This window comes from Glycine max, chromosome 5 (genome assembly GCF_000004515.6).
Source record: "Glycine max cultivar Williams 82 chromosome 5, Glycine_max_v4.0, whole genome shotgun sequence".
Lineage (NCBI taxonomy): Eukaryota > Viridiplantae > Streptophyta > Magnoliopsida > Fabales > Fabaceae > Glycine > Glycine max.
The window spans coordinates 3,749,859-3,777,698 of NC_038241.2; the positions used below are offsets into that span (position 1 = coordinate 3,749,859).

General features: G+C 30.0%; 1 protein-coding gene across 1 annotated transcript; it reads right to left on the reverse strand.

The window, feature by feature from the left end:
* Positions 1-15,163: 15,163 nt before the first annotated feature.
* Positions 15,164-19,526, reverse strand: HDA7 (histone deacetylase). Its single transcript, XM_003525508.5, has 6 exons — positions 18,792-19,526; positions 16,797-17,237; positions 16,563-16,705; positions 16,009-16,099; positions 15,811-15,932; positions 15,164-15,537 (listed from the first exon to the last, which is right to left on the reverse strand). The coding sequence occupies exons 1-6, from the start codon at positions 19,362-19,364 to the stop codon at positions 15,477-15,479; spliced, it is 1,431 nt and encodes a 476-aa protein (XP_003525556.1). The 5' UTR covers positions 19,365-19,526; the 3' UTR covers positions 15,164-15,476.
* Positions 19,527-27,840: the final 8,314 nt, after the last annotated feature.

Consider the following 27,840-nt stretch of genomic DNA (forward strand, 5'->3'; position numbering starts at 1 on the left):
TCTTACTCTTACATTCTCCATCCTACTCCAATTCATGCACTGAAACGGATTTGTAATTTTGGGAAAACATCAAACCTCTTTTTTTTTTTAACACAGGTAAAGGGCATTCACTAAAAGACCCTAAATGGTATTTGAAAATCAAATGAATAGGAAGGGTTAATATAGATTACTCCCTAAAAAAGAGTAAAATAAAAGGGAGGAGTGGTGTCACATATTATTGAGGAAGATCAAATTGATAATTATTAACACCGTGACCAACAAATTTTCAAGCCTGTAGAAAATTGTTTAGTGGTTTGCTTTACTATCTTGTTGTACAAGGCCACAAAGGGTAACAACGATGCGTGTGTGTACGTACAATCATTTTCGGAGCAGGGAGAAGAGATGGTTGAACTTTTGTGTATCAATAGATCATAATCTTCGCTATACTCTAAACAATGATATGATGCAGTTGTTATTATATTTGCAAAATCAGCATGATATATACATATGGTAAAATTTTAAGTACACTGCACCCCAACTGCCCTCAGTATCTAATTACACAATGACAGAAAGTAGCTTATTTCCACATTTACTACAGTAGCTGGGTAGATTTTGACCGAGGATAAAGTTTCAGAATATATAGTAGAGAGTTACGTTCATTTCTACTTTTACTTATATTATTATTATATGTAGGTTTTGACTATATATGTGTTATGTTAAGTATGATAAAAACATATCGGATAGAGAGAAACAGAAACAATCAGGAGTTTATTTATTTTTCAAACCTTAAAGAAGCTAACTAAAATTGGATATTTTTCTAAAGAATTTATAATCATTTTAAAGTAACCATATATATAATTGGTTTCTATACAGTAATATGTGATAACTTAATTTTTTTATTCATGTGATAACTCAATTAATAAAGCGTTTAAATTAATTTTAGTATCTATATACTTGGAGCCAGCGAATATGTGTATAAAAAATTATGGATGTGCATGTTTCATCATCATTCCAAAAATGAAAGAAGTCCGTAACTAAGGAACCTCATTTACGTTGGTGGTCGAATATGGAGAAAACATGACACTAAAGAAGCTGCTCCTGTCTATTTAAGGCGCTGTTGTCTGTAGGCATAGTGAAGCCAGAGTTGAAGCTCTAAGTCAAATTTCATTGACTGCGGCTACTCGTTTCAGCTTCATGTCCTAGCTAGTTGTTACAGATGTTAGGGTCACGAATCACGATTTCGTATATAGGATTAAATTACACCCGTATTATATCACTTATACTTTTTCTGTCTTATAACAAGTGTCATCATAATTTGTCCTTAGACTAAAAAAATTAATAAGAAAAATAATTTTACAAAATTAATTTTATTATTATTAATTTTAATTTTCTATTATTAACATTATTAAGAGTATAAATGAAAAAAAGAAATTAATACTTTTCCTCATCTTATAATAATTATCATGCAAGAAAAAAAATTCTAAAATAATTATTTTTTAATTTTTAATATAAAATTAATTACTTCTTTTACTTCTATCATTTATGATATTAGTGGTGGATGATTGAATCTATAATAATAATGAGATTAATTTTATAGAATTATCATTTTTTTATTTATTATTTTCTTGATACGGAGGGAGTATAACATTAAAAAATTAAAATATCACTTATTTATGGCTTATTTTTTCTTATATAATAATTGTTATGGGATATGAGAATATAAATTAATACATCATCGATAACTTTATGAAAAATATAATATTTATCAATTTAATCATCAAATTACATGTTAGTTTAATTAATTGTTTGTATTAAATTTTATCGAAATTAAATAATAATAAAAAAGTAATTAAGTTATTCATATTTTAAAAATATATATTAGATCCATTTTATTTTATATGAATGAAATATCAAATACTAATATTATATTAATGTAAAACTTTATGAATATAATCTTTATGATGACACCAACGGTGGATTCAAAGATAAAATTATCCAACTATAAATTACTGAATGATATGATGCCAGGATATTATGCCAGTATAGAATTTGATATCTCTTTATATACGTGGTGTATTGATAAATTGGGTTTAGAATGTCTAAGAAATCAGTTTTTGCCCTATATTTTGTACTGTTTTGTTTACTTTTATTGACAAAAATCGCACTTTATTATAAGTTTATGTTAGGCAGGTACTGAGGAAGTTTGATGTGAAAAAAAGTTGAAAAGCTCAAATATTAATTATGAAGCCAAACTGTCAACCCATGAAGAGCAAGGTCATGTTGGATCCAGCACAGCCTTATTGATGCCCCAGGTGAATCCTCAAGGACATCATAGTTGTGATGCAAATCTCCCAAGAGAAGTATCAATGTCTCTTTTCCGAACACAACCGTATTGTTTATCAGTACAGTCGTCCTGGTCAAGGGAGCAAAGATATGAATTTGAATTTTAAATTTGGTCGCCCAAATAGCATGGTCTTGACATTTTGTTATAAATGGAAAATCATAAGCCTCAATTTAGGTTATCTTTTGTGTTGTTCTGAAATAGGGAGTGCTAAATGAAAGAGTATCTATGTAAGGAACTTTTGGCCTAAGTAGAATGTAAGGGACACCATCAGGGTTAAATTTCTGCTTTCCTGTAACCATAGTTGTTGGCTGATTTCTTAGAGCTAAGATTGTGATATAACATTACCTGTGTATAGTATCGCAGCTCTACTTATAATTGAATAATTCCTTTTGTTATTCAGTCAATTGTATTTTTTCACTATATTAATTTTTATTTTAGAATTGATCATTAACCTTTAATTAATAACTTTCTACAGAGTCAAATAATTGTGAGAGTTGTGAAAAAATATTTAAATTAAATTGACCTGTACAGATTGAAACTTTACATAAATTTCTTATAATTAATTCGTTTTTTCTTATAACACATTCAAAAAAATATAATCCACTATTTACACCTCTAATTAGGTAGCTCTAGTTAATTTTTTATAAATGAAAATGAAATTTAACCCTAATATTCAGTTAGGACCTAATTAGATGGGAGGACCTAAATCTTTTCGACTGATTAAAAAAAGACGGGAGGACCTAATTGAAATAAAATAAAAATTCAGAGACTCAGTTAAAAGAGAAAAAAAAAAGGACCTACTTAAACTCAAACTGAACAATAGATAAAAGTGAAAATCTTGTTTTCCGCGTGATCATTTGATACGTAAATTAAGATTAAAAGAAAAATCGGTTATATATCCGAAAATTTTATATTTAATAGGTATTGTAGTATCGCATGCCCGCCTATTCTTGTTTCTTATTCCACGTGCCAAAAAAATGAAAAATGTTCAACTCATACCCTTCAATTTTTACATGACCCTACACTCATTCCTTTCATAGCAAAAAAATGGGAGGAAAGTTAATAAAATTTCTTTCTCATTCTTTTTTATCATAAAATATAGGTATAACCGAATAAGAGCAGTGTAAAAATTTTTAATGTGGAAAATATATTAGTATTTCTCAAAAAATATGCCCTCCTATTCCCAATGGGCCGGTAGTTCAAAATTTCCTTGACTTGGCCAATCAACAGCATGAAAGCCAGAGAACCACTTGGTTATGTTTGGATAAATTAAAAATTAGGCACTAAACAACCTATGCTAATTCTAAGCATCGTACTCAAGTTCAAAGGAGCCTTTTCCTTTTTCATATGGCCACTTTCCCATTCCTTCCACTGGCTACTTAAAGCCCCATAAATAAAATCTTTGATAATTCATTATTATATGGAAAAACTCAATATAATACCCGTGCTGTAATTAATTAATTAGCTAGGGTGATAGGTATATTGCCGCGAAATGAGAAGCTAATTAATAGCATTTATAATATATGATTTCTTAAATGAGGGGTGTATTTTAAATTTGCGAGTCCTACACTTTCGTATAAATTTAAAAACTTTACACAAAAATTTATTTTAATGCTAAAGTTGTTAAAATAAGTGTTTAACTTGAGTCACATTAAATTTTACAACTGAAAAAGGATTTTTTAATTAGTAAGAATGAATTACTTAAGCAATATATTATCAAGTTATTTATTCTAATGATAAAAACTTATTAAGTAATGTTATTTAATTTTAAGTGATTCATGAAGCACTCATATTGAAGATGCTCTAAGCCATTATTGTTCATGAATTATTTAACTTTTTATTAAATACAAGAGAGAAAAATATCATATTTATGACTTAAACAACTTGTTAATAGAAATTGATACCCATTGGAAAATAAATTAATTGAGTTGTTTAAGATTAAAGTAACATAAATTGAGTTGTTTATATCAACCATTTGGAGATGCCAAAAAAAAAAAACTCGTTTTGTTGGCTATATTTTATGTTGAAAATTATTCAAGATAATTCCTTCTGTTACATTTTGATATTACACCTACCTTGGTACGTACGATTCGTAGAGTCTTGAATTTCTTAAGCTATTAATGTAAAAGAGCAACCAATGGTTTATGAATTCTTTTTATATAAAAAAATGGTTTTTAATTCATTGGCATGTATCTGCATGTACTTGAAACTTTCAGGTTGATGTATATGGGTTTGAGTACCCCTTATACAATTTTTTTGATGAATTTCCTTTGCTTTTGATAAAAAAAGCACAAGAGAAAACACCTGTTTTATATTCAAGTATATTTTGATTTGTTACAAAATATGATTGGATTACATTTATAGTCAAGTATATTGCTTTTAGTTTTAATTTAAATTAAATTAATTTTAAATTTTTACTATTTCCTGATAAAAACACTACTAATAGCTAGTAATAAGTATCATAAAGTGAAGAAAATGCCCCAACAAATAAATTCAATATGAATTAGTGATTATGCTTCCTTCAATATAGAACTCCCTACCATTCTTAATTCATTGCTCCTAGCTATGAGCATATTAATCTTTGCGTGAAGCTTTTGTTTCCTAATACTGTTTTTTTTTCATACCTCATATAGCCGAAAGATTGACCATTAATCACTAATTCATCATAAGCCGAACAAAATATTAAAAAAAGGAATAACAGAAAAACGTTACATTACATAAAGGCAAGGCCAATTTTTATTTTTATTTATTTTTATTAAAAGGCAAGTGCACAATATAACATTGTAAAAGTTTAGTGACTAAAGATATTTATTCTTATTTTTTTATCCATATGAATTAAAGACTGATATTGAGAGTTTATAACAATTTATACATCTTATTTAATCAATTGAGTTAGACTGACTTATTAAAGAAATTTATTCTTTTCATAAAGAAAAATCTTCAACTTAATTAGAAAGTGTGCATGATATTAAATGAGTTATAAGGTATTTGTAGGACACCAAGGAGCATTTTTGCTCACTTACAAGTCTGATTACCTTGAGGTGACAGACTATTTTAATTATGATTATGGTGATTGTCCATATGACCCTAAATTCACATCAGGATATGTTTTTAATGTTGGCGTAGGGTGTTGTTTTATGGAGAAGTGTCATTGAGACACTTACAACTACTTGATCAACATGGAAGCAGAATATGTGTTGTTACGAAGTCACTCGTCAGACCAAATGGTTGAGATATAAAGTTAGATCTGTTGTTAAGGGTATATAAAAAAAATATTGATTATAAATAGATTTTTTCTTTAATATTTATAGAAGACTTTTTTTTACCGTGCTCACTCTGGTGTAGATATTCTCAATTTAGACTCTCTATTGTCTCCTTGAAAGACATATTTCACACACTACTCTTGCAAGTAAAAATTTATTTCTTTTAATCATCTTCTTTCATCTTTAATCTTATAAGAAGTGTCGACGGAACTACATTCTTTAACAAGTCTCTTTTAACATTTTTCTCTTATTAATTAAAATTCATTTAAAAAGTATAAAATCATAGGTGAGATTTATTAAAAAAAAAAAAAAGAACAAGTCTTATACTATTTTATAATTTTCTGACAAATTTAACTTTGGGCAATAATAAAAAAGTATGGTAAAAAAATGTTGGTAACATTTTTCTTAACTATCTATCTATTTTAATTTAAAAGTAAACTTATATGACACAGATTAAATTATTCATTATACATATAAAATACACTCACTCCTGATGATCCTTAATGAGGCAATTCGGTCAAATTCACACAGACAAATATAATAATTAATTCAGTTGATTCTATTGATTTTTTTAAAACTATGTACCATTTTCATTCTTATTAATAATCATTTACTTATTAAATTATTATAAATAATGTAAAAATATTTAATTCTAAAAATACTATGCATCAATATCAATAAAAAAACTAATAATTAAAGTACTTAATAATGACAACTAGTAAAAAAAATTACTAATTACTTCATGGAAATTGTAAAATGTCTTCCTATTAAAAGGAAACATTAATTATTTCTAAAGGGTGGCTTATATTAAGAATGTGAGAGAGTAATTTATATATTTAAAATATTTATTTATTATATATTTAATCATGTATTTTTTATAATAGACAATTACACCTGAAGCCGACTAATAGTGTGTTTGGATAATATCAAGAATTAATTTACTCCTTAAAATGATCGTGATACCATAAAAAAATAAAAACAATTATTTATTATATTTTATCTTCACTATAAAAATATAATTAATTATTTTTCATTATAATTCTAATCCAAACACACTAAAAGAAGAAAGAGATTGTAGGAAGTGGTCCAGTAGTGTTGTATCTGCACTTAGTCCTTATCACTTTCCCAACCCTTTGCTGTTATCGCTTTCAGCTCCCATGCTCCCCTAGCCACATCTTCGAAGAGTCCTTCCCCGACGATTTGGACCCATGTGTTGCAGTTGCAGAGGCTAACCATGGGACGACACTCATTTTCTTCTGCTACCACGGCTTGATTTGGAAGACTGCATGCACTGCCACTACTTGTGATGCGCTTGTCCCATAACAGGCATTATTTTTCATCTCAAAATCAATAATAGAACTTCATCTTTTTCCTTTTATTTATCATTTAATAAGGTTATACTTATAATACATAGATTAAAAAACATAATTATTTTTCTCATTTATTTGTACTTTTCCTCTGCCATTTTTTGTACTTTTGTAATATGTCATTTCTCTCTCATTTATTATAATTGTTGGCTATTTGGTATGAACAGTTACTCATGATTTGAGGAATAAAAAGAAAGAATAGAAAATAAGATGATTTTTTTAAGGTTTTTAATAAATAAAAAAATGTTCCATTAAAAAAATTAAAAGGAAATGTTGATAACTTTTTTTTTTTGTTAATTTTGGCAAGTAAAAATTTATACCAAATAGGATATTAATGGAATACAATACTTAATTATTTTTTTCTCTGTTTCTATGTGTTTTCCAGCCTTTTTGGAAGTGATGAGAATGCTTAGCTGAACAAGGATGAAAACTTATCTGATCTTTTGGTGGAGATCATTCGTAAGAGATCTAATTTTAGTGGATGTGAGTTTCACACTAAAAAAAATCCCATCTTTGTGTCCTAATTATTATAGTTCATGTGAGCATCATAATTTTTTCTTAACCTGTGGAGTTAGTCGAAAGATAAGTAAAATCTGATTAAGAATTATTTTTATTAAGAATCGAACTCAGATAAAACTCAAACAATTCAACCTTAACTTCAACATATTATTCATTTGTATTCAATTACTTGATTTGTTTTTATTTGTAAACTTGTTAAATTTGTGCAAAAGAAAGCTTATCTACAACAATATGGACATAATAGTATGTTTATAACATTATTTAACCCTCTCTTTCCATTTCATTCAAACCAAACAGAACAATCAAGTATACGTTACCCGATCTCTTACATGCTAACATGCACACAATATCTATGTTAATCTTCGGAGACGTGCCCTATTATGCTTTTTACCCGTACAAAAGTTGCATGGCTATATTATGTTTATCATTTAGCAACATATGAATATGAGAGAAGTACTATGTAATTTTGTATGGGAAACCCTGCACCTGTATAGCAATTTAATTTGATCCTCTTGAATGTGTTGCAATGAAAGTTCAGAGGAATTATGGGATTGCACGACACGACATATCACCACTGTTCCTTCCTTTTCATATATTCCTGGGAGAGATTATGACTTTAGATGAACATTTTCGATGTAACAAAAACAGGGTTTGTGTGTACACGTAAGAATAGGAACACGTTATCTTTATATCTTCGGAATAGTATTGATATTCCTCTTTTTCACCAACACACTGTTATCTCCTCACTATACAAGCATGTGAGACTGAGGACAAACATTGAGCCCAGGCAACCATGCATCCCACGGATAATTAATAGGTACGTACGCTGTAACGTTTTCATATCCCACTCCTTGTGGTTTGCATTATTCTTGTTATTCCATTTTCAAGTTAACGAACGGGAATAAGAAAAAACAAAAGGCTCATATTAAATCATTCAATAGATCCAAATCGTCAGGTTATTGTAATTAAACAAAATTGATTGACTTTAAGAATTAATTAGATGTATACGTTAAAGTAGATCATCCCAAGAATTATAATAAATTTATTTATCTATCTATCTATCTGTTTGAGAAAAAGATTTTGATTGAGAAAAAGGAAGAATACACTTCAACTAATAATCACTACAACAAAATATATTTTTTGCAACATTCGAAAAATGTTGTCAAAACATAAATAAATATTTTACTAAATATTGTGTATACTTTATGTTGTTAAAGACTTTCAATAATATTTTTTCATAATAATAACAACATTTATAAAAATATCACTAAATATATTTATTAACTTTTTTTTATACTAATAACATTTATAAAAATGTTGTTAAAGGCTTTTAGTAACATTTATTCAAAACAAAGACAACATTCTAAAAATGTTGTTGATATATATCTTTTGTAACATTCAACAAATATTACTCATTAGTTTCTTTTAAAATATAATCAAATGTCATTTTTTGATATTTTAAAATTTATAATTTTAAATATATAATTTATAATTTTTTATTAGATATTAGGTAATTTTTCTAACACAATAAATAAATTGTATGATGAAAAAAAAATATTATAATATTTTCCTAAAACTTGTAAAATAAAGGATCTACTAATTAGAAAATAAATGTATGCATACAACTAGAGCACATGGAAACATGTGAAAATCAAAGTGAATGGAATCTAGTACTTTGCGTCAAAGTTATATTGTTTTCAAAAGAAAGAGTTGTATATAAAAATAAAATACGGAAATTACAAAACTCTAATTAATATAATATGAAGAAAACAATGATCCTTATAGGCCACTAAAGCATTATACAATAATTAGATAATGTATAATTTTTTTTCTATTACTATAATTAAATTATTTATCTCAATCTGGCGTATTCGAGTTCACATAATTACATAACAAATACATAACAAACAAACCACACTAAAAAAGACAAGATACTTGGCTAGAGTAACATACAAGTAATGTAGCGAAACTAATTTAAAAAAAATATATCAATCGTAATAAAATTACCTTTCAGAAAAGTCCAATTGATATAAAAAAACTACTCAACTCATATTTGTCAATTAAACTTTAACACAAATTAACAAATATATATATATATATATATATGTGTGTGTGTGTGTGTGACGATTACTAAACTCATTAGAATCATATAATTATTAGATTTTCGAGGAAAATGTAATATTATTAATTCAGCCCAGTTTTTATAAAATAATATTCACCGATGAAAAAGTCAAACAAAAGAATGGTTTCACAAATTGAGTAAAACAACTTCAACTCTTTTTTCAACATATCTTCATGGGAAATAGTAAATGTTCCCCCTCGTTCAAACTATCATATTGTAGTTGGAAAAATAAAACCAAAAGGTATTTCTCTTTTGGAAAGAGTGAGATATTGGTGTGAAGCCTCAGCCTGCAACTTGAAGTTGTTGTAAATTCTGAATATTTCAAAAGATTTCAAGTCTCATATTGGATGGTTTAACATATGTTCAAGGATAGAGATACTAACATGCTTTAATAGAGTTAAAACAAGTTTAAAACAGGGGAAATGCTAATTAACTTTCGCACCATATAGCATTACTCTTCAAACAGTAATGGGCTTGCGTGTGCATGAGATCAGCCAACCTGGATTTGATGTAGTGTAAATTGTCTGATTTCTCTAATCTCTACCCTTGCACCCCACTAATGGGACCTTTAGTTATTGTCTTTAACTTGGAACAATTTCCATTTTAATGCCATTTATGCCATAGATTAATCTTGTGAGAATGTATTATACTAATTAATTTGGAAGAATGATTAGTGCTAGCTAGATAGCTTCTATATTTCTAGCTTAGGCTAGCTAAGCCAACCAGAACGTGTGAAGTTTCCCATAGCTAGGCTGCGAAGTTTTCAATTGAACATGATTCTGATTCCTGTTTTCAGAGAAGAATCCCATGCGTCCCATTAATTCACTGCCGTGCAAATTGTCAACAACTCCAGCCACTCCAATCACAATTTAGCAACAGCTGAGTTATACTTTTGCCCTTGACTCCAGTATATGTGAACTCTGAAATTAGAGGTGTATTTACGTAAACAATTTAACTAGTTAAGAATTCATTTAATAACACCCTATCACGTGAGGAATTGTTATAAATTTGAGAAGGAAACTTATTAAAATAAACTAAAAGGAGTTTAATAATCTACACACACAAAAAAAAAAAACTTATTGAATCATATAATTACATAGATTTGCATGAAAAGTATAAGTGTATCTGAACATTCATCAGATGGTTGGAGCATGTCCTACCCTACATGTGAAATCTAAGCGCGAGAGATTAGTCCCTCCCGACCCACCCATGTGCCACCCTCGAGTAGTTAAAATCCAGATTAATACCATATGCTTGGTGTTGATTCAGTGATAATTCCAATATATATGTTTCTTATTTTATCCATAGGCAAATACTTGTGGATAGAATATTTTGAAAATTTTGATTGCTGGTTCGTCAAAGACTACATTTAGAATCGGAAATTATTAAGTAATCTCGGATTAGTATATATATATATATATATATATTGGGAAATCAGAAAGCAAGTTGTGCGAGCCTGGAAAGGTAAGTAGGTAACGTCTGAGACATTTTTCCCAAATTACTGGGAAGTAGGAACCATTGTCTTTTGATATCAAGATTTCATGTTTATGGTCACAAAGCTCAGAACTCAGAAGCAGGAACATTAAATCCGTACACAACTAAAACGGGATAACAGCAGCATTTATTTCTCTTAGCTGATAAAGTCTCTATCATATAGTAATAGTACTAGCTAATGTGTGGCTTCTAGCTGCCAAGCCCAATAAATTAAAAATGGAAAGTCACTCAACTCACTGCCAATAGCCCTGAATTATTTATATATAGCTCATGAGAGCAAGGGTAATTCATGTTGATATAAATTGTAATAAGTAATCACTTCTAGTAAAATGAAAAACTATAAAAGCTAGAGTAAAATGATTAGAGCATGTTTGTGTATCCGTTTCAAACGAACATTGATTAGCAAAAGTATCAACACCTTTCCTTTTGCATTCAATTTGCGTTGGACCGCTGGACTCAGAATTCATGTGGCAGCAAAGTTGGAAGAAAAATCAAACATGCACTAAATAGTTAACGTTAAGAAGCTTACCAGGCCCACAGAATCTTTCTGTAGCTTGCAAACAGAGCGCGACAACCTGATCGAGGGCATTTTGCGATACAGGACACGTGAGGCCAGCAGAATAGCTAGAAGACACGACATGTTTGAGGGATACCGTAGTAGAACTTACAAGATCTAATCATGTAAAGGACACTGAATACTCTCTCTTGTGATTGGACATGGGGGCTATCTTTCAATTGAGAAAATAGCTAAATATGCAGTAACCACATGCACACAAGTCTTAGTATAAAAAATGCGAATTGAACAACATAGTGCACACTCCTATCAATTAATCTTGGTAGTAAAGAAAACTGCTGTACTATTCATGTGGTTATCTGTTGATAAAAAGAAAAGAAAAAAAAAACATTTTTTTTGGATGAATCCAAATAATCTCCTAGTTGAGAGTTAGAGATTAATTCCTTGAAATACTAGTATTTATTTAAAAGACTAATCTTTCACGATAGATATGGACTTGGGGATCAACCATACAATACCATGCTAAAAAATACCCTTCTCTTTTGCTTTGGGAGAAGTTCAACCTGACATTAAGTAAGAATAGTTATAGTTAATAGAAAACAATTGCACGTTAAAGTTGAGACTTGATGGGCACAAAATGACAAGGACTCGCAAAAGCAAACAAGTTGAAACAAACAAACTCCTCCGCCATCCTCTATTTTTGTCACAAGATAGGACTCCAGAAAAACAGGGCAACAATTATATGGCACACCCTGTGTGCAATTTACAGGTAGGGGGAAGAGAGAGAGAGCATCTAATGGCTCATTATTTGATCTGAATTTTTTATTTCATATAATTCATCATGAACCAAAATTGTATATGTAATTTTCATCAAAGAAAAATGGAAAGGAGGAGAAATATTTTAAAGAAAAAAGACAAAAATGCAGTGGATGCTTGGTGTAGAAGAATGAAAGAACAAGGAGTAGTAATATTGACAGTATTGTGGAAGAAGTGTTCCTGGAATCTCCGACATGTCGAAGCTGGGCACCCTATCATGCGTAGTCTTCATTCGTCCCAGCAAATACAATAATTAAACCATTTATGAAACCTTCCCACCTTTGTTGTTGTCGTTTTCTGTTCCGGGTGTCCCAATGAATAGATACCAATAGCAGGATAATTGGCTCAAAATTCAAGATAATTCAGAGAGACAGCACTAAAAAAATTCATTCAATTCTAGGATGCAAATCAGAATAAGAAATGCCCTATTTGACGTAATTTTACAGGATTATTTTCGTCCAAAGAGAAGTAAAAAAATTATGACAAAAATAGAGGTTACAAGACAATTCTATTATAGTGCATCAATTACTTGTTTGTAATTAGAGATATATAAGATTGGTTTGGTAATAAAAGAAGAAGAAAAGGAAGAAAAAAGTATAGGTTCTATTTTTTTTAACAAAAATTAACGATTAATATTTGTTCATAAAAAATAAAAGAATTGTATGTAACTTTTATAACTGTTGATGGTGATTCATGGCTTTCATGCCCTGTTCCCACTTAGTAATAATGTAATAGTTTATGACCCTTCATCATCCTTTATCATCTCTGCCGGGTTGAACAAGACTTGCTCAGTCAAGATTTGCATATTCTTGGTATAAGTTCTTGATATTAAATTTGACTACTTTCAATTGGGGAGTAGAAAGTAGGGCATGACAATGTTTGAATTTATTGGGCCACAAGGGTGCTAACTTGATATTCACTCTATCTTTACCAAAGGACTAAGTATTTGTATAAACATCATACAAGGCGCGATAGTTATATAGTCAAGGTCTTCCAAGAAGATAACATGTATCCGTTGGAACAACATCACACCGTACATGGTCTTGATATTTCCTGCCCATTGAAAAAGACACAAGACAACATCACAAACTTTTACTTCACTTTCCTTGTTGAACCATTGCAACTTGTATGAATGTGGATGTTTTTATGTTGGCAACATCAACTTGTCCTCCATGTAGTTTGATACTACATTCTCACAACTTTCGTTGTCTATGATGAAATAGCATACTTTGCCTTTGGTAGCAAAAAAGTTGTGAATAGCATACTTTGCCTTTAGTTAGTGTTGTGTTGTGTGTGAGCTTCACTTAAATACCAATGATTCACCATATTAGCAAGAGTGAACTCTTAACCATGCATAGGCTATTCTTCATCAAATATTGGCTCTTTATCTTCTTCAGAAGATATCTCACGAACTTCTTCAACGATAGTGATAGTTGTACGATTTGCACAATTAGAAGTTACGTGGCAAAATTCTTGGCACTTGAAACACTTTGGTACTTTTAAGATTAATCTCTTTGGTGACATTAGGAGAGGTTGAGTTGATGGGCTAGACAAGTTTTCGATGAGGGAAAGAGGTTGTATGAAGATTGTTAAGTTAAGAAGTTGCTTCTCCATCAATTTTAATAGCCAGATAGTTGAGGGATCAACTTATTTGTGGCATCATTCTCTCATTGACGATCACAAACTTAATGTCGAGGGAAATCTGGTTTTGGTGGCTTGGTCAGGGACAAACAAGGGCATTTACGGATCGTGTGGCGTCTCCAAGAACACCAATGCCGAACTTCAAGCTATTATTTATCACGGAATTAGTGTGGCCTGGCTGCAATCTCAAACTCATCCAAGAAGGAGGTTTCTTCTTCCCACCCTTATTATCTTATTGTCCACAAGATTCGGAGTTACTTACAGTTCGATTGGCACCTTCGTTTTCAACATTCTCTCCGAGATGCTGATTGGCTAGCAAAAAAAGGAGCTTTAGAAGACCATCATCTTTGTATCCTTGATCAATGTCCGCCAGATCTCAATACACGGTTTCTTGCTCATGCCCTAGGAACCTTCTTCCCCAAAGTTAGTTAGTTCTTTTTTTTTTCATAATATATAAAAATTAACTGACATAAAATTATTCTCTATGTCTCAAATTCAAGTCTTAAATATATAATTATATTAAATATTTGAAAGAAAAAATTTACTATTCATAAAAAATATTAATATTTTTGGTTTAGATAAAAAAAAATACTATTGATAGAGATAAAAGAAAATTAATGAGGGAAAAAATGATGATCAATCCAATGAGATCAAGTTACACCAACAATTTTATGTTCTTTTTACCAACAATTTTATGTTCTTTTTACCACATTGTGACTTCACAGAATTATCTATAGTGCTTTATCCTGGTCACGTACACTTGTATATTGTATTTTGGTCACTCGGTTATATATATATATATATATATATAGAGAGAGAGAGAGAGAGAGAGAGAGAGAGAGCAAAATATACACATGTTGATCCCCTCCATGTAAACTTTGGTGCCTCGAAGTTAATTTTTTATCATTGAGTCTTCATCCTTTCATTCTTCCACTTGCATGGATAACATAATTATTAATAATAACTAAGAATTTAATTAAAATATTTGGATTATACTACATAATTTTTCAAAAATGAAATAGTAACAAGAAAACAACAACATTTCGCACCTTCCTCACTTTCTTTAATATCCTCATCATACAGGAAAAAGATACAAGAACCAAATTAAAGTGATGTATCCATTTGACCAAATGAAAGTATGCACAAATGAGAATATTCAAAATCAACTAAATTGACCATGACAGACTAAAACGAAACTAAGTGTAAGCCAGGGACCAAATAAAAGAAAATGACTTAAACAAAAATAGTTTACGAGAGAGACCAAAACAATGTTTTACACTATATTACATTTGCACAATGTATTGATTATATTTGCATTCTCAACAGCTGCATGTGGTACTGTTTAGTAATGATCTCCCCCATAAACGGAATAAAGATAACAATACAAACATGCTGTGCAAGAACTTGCTCTGTTCTATCAACAACAAGATGATGGATGCACTTCTGGTTTCTCTTCTTCCATTTCATCTGTAATGTCCCTGCAGCAAAGAGAGTACATTTCTGCTTTAAAAAAAGGAGCCAAATGATTATTAAATTCACTTCAAACGGCTAAGAAGAAACTTGTGTTATAGCATAGTGAGCTCCATTATCCAGAAAAAACTTCCATTCAAACTGACTCTAGAATATCTATCAAGCTAGATGGTGTCACATAGGTATCGGTCTCAAGGAACAACCCACGTTTATCCACTGAAAAAGGAACTTACAAACCAAATGGGTTTATATTCAGCTTCAAAACAATATATAATCATTACCTCATATGGGCAGTGACGTTTGGAAACTTGGAATTAGCCTTTCCACCTTCATCAGGATCAGAATCATAATCTTCACCATCCCATTTGCGAAGTTTAGGTCTTCTATCCATGTCCTCTTCTGCCTGAATACATAATAAAATCAACAAAAAGAAGAGAATTGCAAAGGAACAATAACTGCAACTGTTATTAAGTACTGACCTCTTCCGGAAGTTGTAAGGTAGGTGGTGTTGTCTGAAAAGGTACACCGGGAGCATGGGGAAGTTGAGAAATCTGTTCTAGTAGTGTGTTCCTTGAAATTTAATGGGGGGAAAACCCATGTAAGTCACTGCTTAATCCAGAGAAATGATAGGAAATCTCTGAATATTTTACACATGAGACAAGGGAAATATAAATTCTGACTAAGGTTCAGTCCTGGGCCTCCTGGCTTCTGCCACAGACAGAGGTACAATTTCCAGAAACCCATAGGAAATATTTTATATCTAGACAATACAATATGTCTTCACAACCAATATGAAAATAACAATTCAGTTATTATGAAATATAGCTTGTCTATGCAACTACTAGTAAGTTTCTGAAAACGTCATCATTTGTAGAAAGGATGTGACATGGATGCAGCAAAATGTAATGCATTTAAGGAATTACTGTCTTAACAATTTATGACCATTATTTTTCCATATAATTAAGAGAAATAATAAAATTGAAATGAGAATCATCGATTTAACTCAACCAGATGAAATTAATAGTATAAACACCTTATTTTTTCCATATCCTTGGGTGTGTTTAGGTTCTCCATGTTGCTTGGATCGACATAGAGAGTATAATCTGGGCCAAAATATTCATAATATTCATTATAAGGCAACTTATTATCAGGCTCCACTCCTACTGCCACTGCTGTCTAAAACAAAGAAAAAGCATGTAACCAAATAAGTAAATTAAACAAGTACCAAGTCACATTATAATCCAGACTAAAAGAGAAAGAAGCAGACCTCATAACACCAACAACGGGCAACATTCCGAATTGTATATCCACCCCCACCCAAGACCATTAAAGGAACATTGAACGATCTAAGAAAACGAAGGCAATCTGCATGACCTCTCACAGACAAGTTGAAGCAACCCAACCTGTCCCCAGACAATGAATCAGCTCCACATTGTAGAACAACTGCCTCTGGTTGATAGACCTCCATGACTTTTTGAATGATGGTTCGAAACAGACTACGGAAACTCTCATCATCCATTCCGTCATTTAATGGGACATTGACTGCATAATTCTTTCCTGATCCCACCCCAATGTCCTTGACGTGTCCTGTGCCAGGGAAAAAGTCCCCAAACTTATGGAAAGACACTGTCATCACTCTATCAGTGGTGTAAAAGGCCTCCTCAACACCATCACCATGGTGAACATCAATGTCAACATACAGCACGCGCTGCCCAGTAACATACAACAGATAGTGAGAAAATCAATTCAGCAAAGGAAGAAACTATCAATAAATTCAGCAAGTTCTATCCATGTTTGGTATAACAGCGAGTTTTATGTTGGCTACCGAAGGTCTAACACAACCCTCCACCTTAACCCAGGCTTAGGACTGGCTATGAAGAAACATAAAACAGTAACTTATATTACAAGCAATAGAGTTTCTGTATAAGTACTGTACTATCTGAGAAATTAAGGTCAGCACAACCCAAGCTTAATAAACGAGGTAAATACACAAGATCATAAGAACAGCCAAGGATATAATTGGTTTGGCCGAGCATGTACTTGTACCTCGTCCCAAATAACGCAACCAATGCAATTAAGCTATTAATGGGATTTAAATAGCAATTAATGACAATATACATTATATAAAGGGGTACACTGCACAAGTAAAACCTAATTCAATTCCTAATCTAAAACCCTAACTTTCCCTGCTGACTTGAGTGTCAAAGTTTCACTACAAGTACCACCCCGCCACCAGATTTTAATTGAGCAACCAGAGCAGGAGGGACAACACCATACACACCACCGCACCTCAGCGGAAGAGTACCACAGATTTTTGCAGGTACAAGAAAAAACATATATTTGATTTTTACACAAAGAAGAACCATTAAAAATTGTAAAGACGTGCACTGTTGAAGAACTTGAAACAAGGAACAATCCACTCTTAACTCTTAACATGTCTAACAGGCATGAGATTGCAGCTTAACAATAAATTAAGCCATCTGAATTTTTGTGTATTATGCACTGGTGGCACTTGGCACAGTAGCTGTGGAATCAAAATCAGAATGAAAACATAAATTCTACTGTTTGATTGGGAATGAAATGAAATTCCATTGAATTCCTGTTTGTTCTGTTGGCATATGAAACCAAAAACGGAATCGCGTTTGGGGAGCGCCAAGGCTATTTTGGCCAACACTGTCCAAGACCAAGAGTATGAAAAAAGAAACACACTACAAACATAGTAATCAATCACCATTCCCACATGACAAAGGCACAAAACAAAATGTTATTCTCACATAGTTTTTTTAGATAACTTCTGGAAGATGTATTAGGATAAGACAGCACATATAAGTCGTACTCTATGTTTACCTAAGAGACACGGACACGGACACGGACACGGACACGACACCGACACGGGGACACCTGTAATGTCCACAATATAGAACGTAGTACGAGTGTCGTGTTGGTATCGGACACTGACACGGATGCGTGTCGAACATCGGACATGGCAAGGGACTGGGGTGTCCGTGCTTCATTGATGTTTACTAAGTTTTAAAGGGTGGCCTTCAAGGCATGCTCAAGGAACTAAAAGGAAAAAAATATTTATGATGAAGATCATAGAAGAGCATCAAAAAAGTCACGGACAATGAATTTTGTGCATCCCAATAAAAAACTTTCTTTTCCTTAACCAATGACCCAAGGCTTGCATTTGCCTATTTTAAAAAGGAACAAATTAACACACAACAAAAAAAGGGATGAAGAAATACGCGAAGAAAAGTGTTACCCTGTGAACTTTGAGGAGTTCGAGGATACCGAGGACAATGTCGTTGACGTAGCAGAATCCAGAGGCCTCGGACTTCTTGGCGTGGTGGAGGCCGCCGGCCCAATTGATGGCGATGTCGGCGTCGGCGCGGTTGAGTTTGACGGCGGCGCCGAGGGAGCCGCCGGCGGAGGCCTGGCAGAAGGGGAAGAGGCCGTCGAAGACGGGGCAGTCCTCGCCGACGTTGAAGCGCTTGAGGTGGCGGGAGAAGGCGGAATCGGCGAGGGTCTCGGGGGAGACGGAGGAGAGAAAGTCGACGTAGTCGTCGGAGTGGAAGCGGCGGATGTCGGCGGGGGAGGCCGGGAAGGGACGGTTGATCTCCATGCGGCGGTGGAGGGAGTAGTGGACGATGAGGTTGTGCGCCATGCGGATTCGGTGCGGCTTCATTGGGTGCCCCTGACCGTAGTAGTAATCGCCGATCGTGGGCTCGTAGAAGTACGTCACTCTTCGCTTCTTGGCGTCTGAACCCGTTGATGGCAGCGAAGCACCACCTTCTATGATGCTGCTGTTGTTGCTACTCTCCTCTTCCATTCCCATACGATGATGATGTCTCTATGACTCTATGTGCTATGTCTTCTCTCTTTCGCTAATTATTGTAATTTGTAAAGTACCCAAAACCAAACCCTCCTTACCTTCTCTCTATTTCTAGTGGGCGGGGAAGGCTTATCTACTTTAAAATGTTATATGAACCTGCAATATGTTATTTCATACTTAGAAACAATATATATTATAGGAATCAAAAAATAATAATATTTTACATATTTATGTGTTGCTAGTTTTTTTGTCTAGATTTGATGCATTCATTATTCAAGGATTTCATTTCACATGCACATTTTTAATATAATAATTTCACTAGGATTTACTTACTACTCGTTTCGTGAGTAGTACTAAGAAAAGGGTTTTTAAGGATAACTATTAGAACAAAATAATAAATGTTTTTTTTTTGGCGTTGTTGAGTAAAATTAGAATTTTATTTTGATGATCCATGCTGTTTTTTAATGTGAGTTTTTAATGCACACGCTGTTAAAAACAAACGATGATTTTAATTGGAAAAGTAATACTAAAGAATACATGTAAATGTAACACCTGTGGAAAATTGTCTCTTCTGACTGTGAGTGAGTTGTGACTTTAAAAAATAAAAGTTAATTCAGTAAAATTTGAGGGTGAGGTTAAGTTTTTCTTGATTAAGGGGATGGGTTTGGAAATATAAATATACATTCTTAAGTCAATCCCACCTCCATATCACTTAAAAATATAGTAATAATTAAATTATAAAAATTGAACTTTAAAAAATTATACTTTTAAAATAGGTTGAGTCTACTTAAAATATAACTCGAATTTCTAATATGTACTAGATCTAATTTTCTTAAATTCAAACTATTAATACTCAAAAGTTTTTTTGAATCGACTTGATCAATTGGACAAGATGGGTTATAAATACCTTAAAAAATAGATAGATTAGAAACTTTAACTTATCCACTAAATAAATAATTTAATGAATTGACCAACAAGTTAAATCCTTTTTTAACACATGGACAACCTCAAATTAAAGAAACAGCCCAGAAAGAAGAAACTAAAACACTACAAAAGCATGAGAAAATACCATAAACATTAAACATAAAAGAGATATACGGGTAGGTAACATATTAAATTTTGTTTTGACCAAAAGCTAGGTAACATGTTAATCTTTATAGTAATAATTCCATAAAGAATAACATAAGCTTTTGGCGATAATTACTATTCGATACATGGTTGTTGAATATCATTTTCATGTATTAATTTAAAACTGAAAATCTCGTTGGATGTTAAGTAAAATCCAAAATTTATAAAGGCGTTATATATATATATATATTGAGAGGAAAGGCGTTATCATTATGCTCCATTGTATTAATTTTGTTCGTTTATTTTAGATGTTTTATTTAAAATTGTTAAATTTCAGGTGTTTTTTTATAGATAATTTGATATGTGAAAATGACATTTGATCATTGATCATTACAATTTTATAAACCAACTTTACCAACTGAATTTGACTTGCACATTCTATAAAATCTCAAATTTATCAGTTTTATTTTTAATCTTATAATGATGTAAATGAGCTTATTTCTTTTAACTAGTTTAAGACTCCCTTAGGCATCCATTTTTAACTGATGCAAGATTGCAAGTTCCGACTGCGCACCTTTCATGTTCTCAAAATCTTAACAGGAGATATAATGACGATAATGAAAGACGCGGAAGTCAAGTTTGATATATAAGTTGTTATATATATTTTAAAGGAAGTAACCTTAAGTTGATTTGGGAGAAATGATTCTAACTAATACAGAGTTCGACTAAAAAATAAATAGAATTTAATTAATAATTATTTTTATAAAAGATTGAACTTGATATTATTCAAATGATTCAATACTTTTATTCTTCTTTCTTTTTTAAGAAAAATACTTATTTTAATTCGTTGTTGATATCATAACTATATTTTTTTTTTTCGTAAGCATAATTATATTGTTAGTATTTGTGAGTTTATTTTTTACTATCATCAAATATTATCAATGGAGATATAAATTAAGCTCTAATTTATACAATAATTTTGAAATTGATTATTTAAGTGATTAAATTTGTATTACAGAATTTACAAATACTTAATTGTAATAAAATTTATGAAATTCGTATCATACGTTTAAGAGACATGTATACACTTAAAGGACTAAATAAATGAAAAACTAACAAGGAGAGTGTATGGAAAAGGAAAAAATTGACAACTAAATCATAACATTTTATATTATAAATAGGGGATTAAATGAAAAAAAATCATGATATTTAAAAAATAATAATAAACATATTTAAGTCTTTTAAAACTTAAGTGAACAACCAGGTTTATTATCTTATTAACTAAGTGCCTTAATTTAGACTAATTTACACTCATCTAATTACACCTTAATTTAATCAAGTATATAATTGGATTTTCTCTTTGAGTCTAAAAATTGACCCACTCAAAATTTACAATCAGAAGAATATAGCAAATTTCACAAACACTCCTAATAGCAACAATGGAATTGAGTTCACTCCAACATACATTGGTTAACTAGGTTTAACTATTTGAGAATCTACCATTTTATCTCTTTAATTGGAAACCTGGAGGTGGTGGGTTTGAGTGTCCTTGTTGGTTTTTGGTCTAAGCAGCATAGGAAGGTTTAGCGAGACTTTAATCATGCTTAACCCAAACCCAAAGGCTATATGCACTTTAGCCCAAGTTTTAGATCCAGTACATGAGAGGAGATAAAGTGGACCCTAAATGGAGTTGCCAGTTTTTAGTTTTTTTTTTTTTTCATATTACTGCCAAGTCTGCCATCTTACCCATTTTCTTTCAGTTGGAAATTAATTATTAGTGAACTCGTACTAAGGTGGTTTTAGAAACTGGATATGTTTCTTTAAAAAAAAAAAAAAACTGGATATGTGCAATTAAAAACTGGATTTGATTATTATTTAGCACCTCATAGATCACATATAGACATTTCAATCACACTAGAGCAAATATTTAAACAAAAATCTAAAGTTAAATAACTCTTTGGTCTCTTTTTTATTTATATTATTTAATTGAATTCCTCTATTTTTAAAATGTTCGGTTTAAATTTCTATTTTTTAAAAAAAATCCAATGTGTCCTTTGGTCTAATTTCATTAATGTACTTAGTGTCAATTTAGACGGTAGGATAACATTGAATATTTTAAGGAACAACATTAAATAATTTAAATAATATAATGATGGATAGAGTAATTTAATCTTTTATTTATTACCTTTTCATCGAGAAGAAGTGAATTTTTTTAGACATATAGTGTACATTTTAAAGTTTGAGTTGGATTTGACAACCTATATTTGTGTCCAAAATTCATTGACACACAGCACCACGGGAATTCAATTTTGGCGAACTAATGTGTCCTTGATGGTCATTTTAGGAATGACAAAAAATATTCTATTATAGTCCAGCTTTTCTTTGTTACCCCGTTGTATTTAAATGAAGAGGGGCAAAAGTTTAAAGGTCAGGCAAAGGGCCTAATCATTTGGGGGAAGGATGAAGGGAAAGAAATATGGTTTTCCAACCCTTTACTTTCACTATCATTTTGTGATCATCATCACTTGAAAAGGAAGCTTTATAGTTGGTCTTGCTTGGGACTGTTTGAAAATGACAATGCTTTTGTAGGAATTTAATTCCAATCCTCATCGACCCCTCATACTTTTGTTTTAGGGTACTATCACTGTGACATGTCCATATATATGTATGTATATTACTGGTGTTACTTGTTATACTATAAAAAAAATACGTATGTATATGTTAACAAATCTCACTATAAATACATGTCATTTTATACAAAGAGAAGGGCGTTTGTGAATCAACCTAGTCACATGAACGCAATTTTATCATTTAATTAGTTAAAGTATTTGATAACATGCAAGGAGTACATGAAAGACACGTCGGTTCATATGTACATGAATTTAATTTGTTTTCACATTTTAGCAAAGTTATGATCAATAAACATAAAAGTTCATCAATATGTCCTACATAGTGTCGCATCGTTCATTAGGACAAACGAGATGGTGTTAAATCACATACATGTCTCTGGATTTGATTGTCAAAAATGCAGGCTGGATATTGTTGATAGATACATTGAAATGTACTGCCATGGCAGCGTTGTCATTTTCTCATTTATAAACACTTTAAATCAACTAAATAGTACAGCTAGAAGTAAACGAAATTAATATGGAATAGTCAACTTCTCGAGAGAAAGAATGCCCCATTGTTATTGTACTTGTCCTTGTTTCTTTTGCTTTTGAAAAAAGAATGGAAAATGGTATCTAAATGGAGTTAAGGAAATTTTGCGTCGTCTTCTTATTGTCTACTTTTGTTAACACTGAAAGACAAGGGATAAGGGGGACGAAAGTCTATGCCAAGGTACATTGTGCTGATGTTGCCTAACGAGGACTTATTGGCACCACTTGCAAAAGTAGCACTTACAAAAGAATGGGTTACCAGAGCCAGCAAGGAAAATTATGGAAGAAATATATAATATAAAGAAGGGACTAAAGTCACTAAATTGGTTTATTAGACGGGAAATAAAGGAAATAAGGAGAGGTTGGGGGTTGATATTAAAAAAAAAAAATAACTCCTCCTAATTATATATGATGAAGTACTTTACCTAAACCACCTAGAGAGGATGTTTAAATCACTAATCATTAATCAATATCTTAATTTGGATTTAATACACAAATTGATTTATTTGTTCCCTAGTTTGGAGCATTGGGCACGCATTTAAATACCCTAATTAAAAATCTCGTGTTTCAATCCCCTTGGAGCGTGATGAATAGCATTCGTATTTAGAATGAAAGTGAACTTGATCCAATCTTGCATCACTGAAATTACCATCAATTTAAAGAATCATGAATGTAGGAGAAATATGTGGATGAAAGGGCAATGTTTTTTAAACACGTTGATGCCTCTTCCATTATTCCTCTATTCAATTGTCTTACCTAACCCTTTTTCTGAATTTTATAAATATTCATAAATTTTGATATTATCTAATATTTATGAATGGTAAAAATAATTATTTCATTATAATAAAGTCATGTAAAATTTATTAACACGATCGATATAGTATAATTGACAAATAATGATGTCTCTTAAATATATAATAGTCAAGATTTTAATCCTCATATCAGTATATGTAAAATAGCATCTATTAAGAAAAGGTTGGTTTTTTTAAAATAATATTAATACTTCAAAAAATCAGTCTTTACTTCTCAATCAAAGATGTCCCAAGCTCAAGGAAAAGTCATGTAAAATTTCAATACTCATGTTATCTAACATACAAGCTCCAGTGCCAATACACAATTGATACATATATACAGTATTAAAAGAAATGTGCCATTTGTATAAATTTATATTTACAATTTTTTTTTTACATATTCCTGTCTAAATTGTTGAACAACATTCCATATCATATTTAATTTTTATAAATAATTTGAATTACACATGTATTTTACAAGTTACAAATATAATTAATTATTTTATACCTTTTTATATTTTTAATTACATCATTCATTATTTTTATTTTATTTTATTTTCATGTCTATCTTATGTCCATGGAAAAGTGTGAGAAATGTTTTTTTTTAGTTAATGGCTAAAATGGTCTTGAATTTATATATGGAAATTTAATCCTCAAAATTATATTAATTTTAAAAGATATTTATCATGTATTTTTTAGTCAAAATTATTCAAAGGTTATTTCATATTATATAACGATAATTAAGAAACTTAATGGGCAGTTTATGTTCTATGTTAACTTTCAGAATGGAACATCTATCAGTTATATATAAATTAGAATATATCCAGGTTGAGAGTAACATTTTTTTTCTTCACTTTTTCAATTAGTAAAGGATTAAATAGCAATTTGGTCCTTTTTTGTTAACAACAAATAATAATTTGATCCTGTAAAATATTTTATTTTTGGTTTTTGGTCTTTTAAAGTTTTTTTAGTTTTAATTCCCGTAAATTTTAATTTTTTATTTATTTTAGTTCTTACTTATTACGTTATCAAGGGGTTTACCTTCATAACCATGTATATTTTTTTATAATTTGAGTTTTAATTCCTCATTAACTGGTTAAATGTAATCAAGTATCAACTATTTTAAATGAATGAGGATTAAAATATATAATTTATCAAAAAAAAAAAGATACACATGATTATTCTGTTATATTTCTTTATGACATGACAAATCAATTAATTGTTGATATCATTGTTATGTTATCAATTAATGTTATTACTTAATAATATGAACCTATAACAAAAAATAAACAAGGACTATAAAAAAAATAAGATATTTTATAAGGATTAAAATTGTTATTTAAGGCATTGGGAAATTATGTATTTTTTTTCTTCTCTTTTTAAGTGTCTTTCTCACTCATAATTATTGAAAGTATAAAATTTTTATCTCTCTTTATCATTATTTTTCTTTTCAATTTTAATTTAATTTTAAATTATAAAATTTAAATTAAAAAATATAATAATTTATCCTTATTTGGTGTTAATCATGTCACTTTTAACTTATTTATAATATATTAAAATAATAATAATAAAATTCTTAGCGGCAAAAAAGCTTAAATTTATTCTTTTCTAATACTATTAACACAACTTTTTATGTTATTTTAAACTAGTATTTTAATCTAGGCAATATGCAAAATAAATTTTTTATTTTAAATAATTAAAATTATTATTTTTTAAATATATAAATTATATTTGGATTTGCAATGAACAATATAAACTATAATATAAGGTTATTTTTACTATTAACATTTAAAAATACTATTGAAATTTAATTTAAAAATAAATAAAAAGACGATAAGTTATGCTTTAAAAAAGGATAAATTAAAAAGAATAATTGGCTGAGAATATCAAATACGGATAAAGCTAAAATTACAATATTTTTTCTTGATCCATTGTAAAGATAGTATGTGAAATGCAACTTCAGAAAAGAAAAATATATATATATCGAAAATGTCTTAAAGAAAATTTGAATAAAAATTATGTATTCTAATTTATAATATAAGAGTAAATTATGATAAAAAAAATTAATAAATTAAAAAAATCTCTTTATCCTTCAAATATTTTTATATAAATTTTAAAGTACATTACCTTTTATACTTAATTATTTTAGTTTTTTTAAGTATTGATAAAAGATAAAAAAAAAATTACTTAAAATTCTTGTTGACTGTGAAATAAGTATTCTAGTTTTTTTAATGGAAGTTATCTTTTAAACAGTTTTAACATACAAAATAAAAAATGATTAATTTTTAAAAATAAATAATCATTTTGGTCTTTAAAAATGTAATGTAATGTTATTTAGGCTGATGAAAGTATTAAAATTTAAAAAAAAATCTGAAATTACAATTTATCAATGGCTTTAATCCTACTTTTAAAAGACTTTTATTGAAGTTAACTTCCATGCCTATATGACAATCTATCTACCTAAGTGGTTATTATTGTTTCACATGTAAATGATATAAGTGACAATCCAAAACATACATTGCAGCACATAATGTACATGTGACATTCCAGTCAATAACTAAAATGATAATAATTGAATCATTACTTATTATTTACGTGTAATTTGCTCTAAAATATATTACCAGGACAAAAATAAAGAAAAATAAATCTAATTAGGACAAATAGTAAAAGAATCTCATATAATAACTAAAGTTAATTAAATCATATTATTTTTTACCATTAAATTGTGAATCAATTGATGCGAGGTTATTTCAACATAAGCAAAAATCTTGAATTCAAAGTTTTAAATAAGTAGTTGTGTTAATACATGGAGAAAAAGCTTACCAATTTTTAAAAAATGAGAGAAACACCGTAAGGTTAATAATTTTGAGGAGAAAAAATTACTCATAAAATTTGTAATTATTAAGAAGAGACCTTACTAATTTATTATTGGATTTTTTTATCAATTAGTGAAATAGACTATCATTTAATATGCTGAAAAGTGATATATTTTTTCAAATGAAGGATGTCCATTTTTCGGAAGGAGGCATTTATGCAATATAGGCATCAATTGTCGATTATTATTGCATTTTTTTACTACCACCTTCTAAGAATAATAGTCATTTTAAATTATTTTATATAAATAAAATAATAATAATAAATAAATAAGAGAGTAATAATTTTACAAAATTAATCTTATATTATTAATTTATTTATGAACTTTATAGTTTATGATTAATATATAAGAAATATAATTAGAAAAAATAATTAATGTTATATTTAAAAATTAAAATAATTTTTTTCTCATAAGATCGAAGGAGTTATTCCAATTTTTTAATACCTAATTATCTAAATCAATCATATTTTTCACACAAACATAGATGTCGGTCATGGTGGTGGATGGAAATGTCTTGTAAACAGCCTCCAAATCTAATAATCATTGAAATTCACATGAGAGAGTTCATTTATGCTTTAATTGTTTTG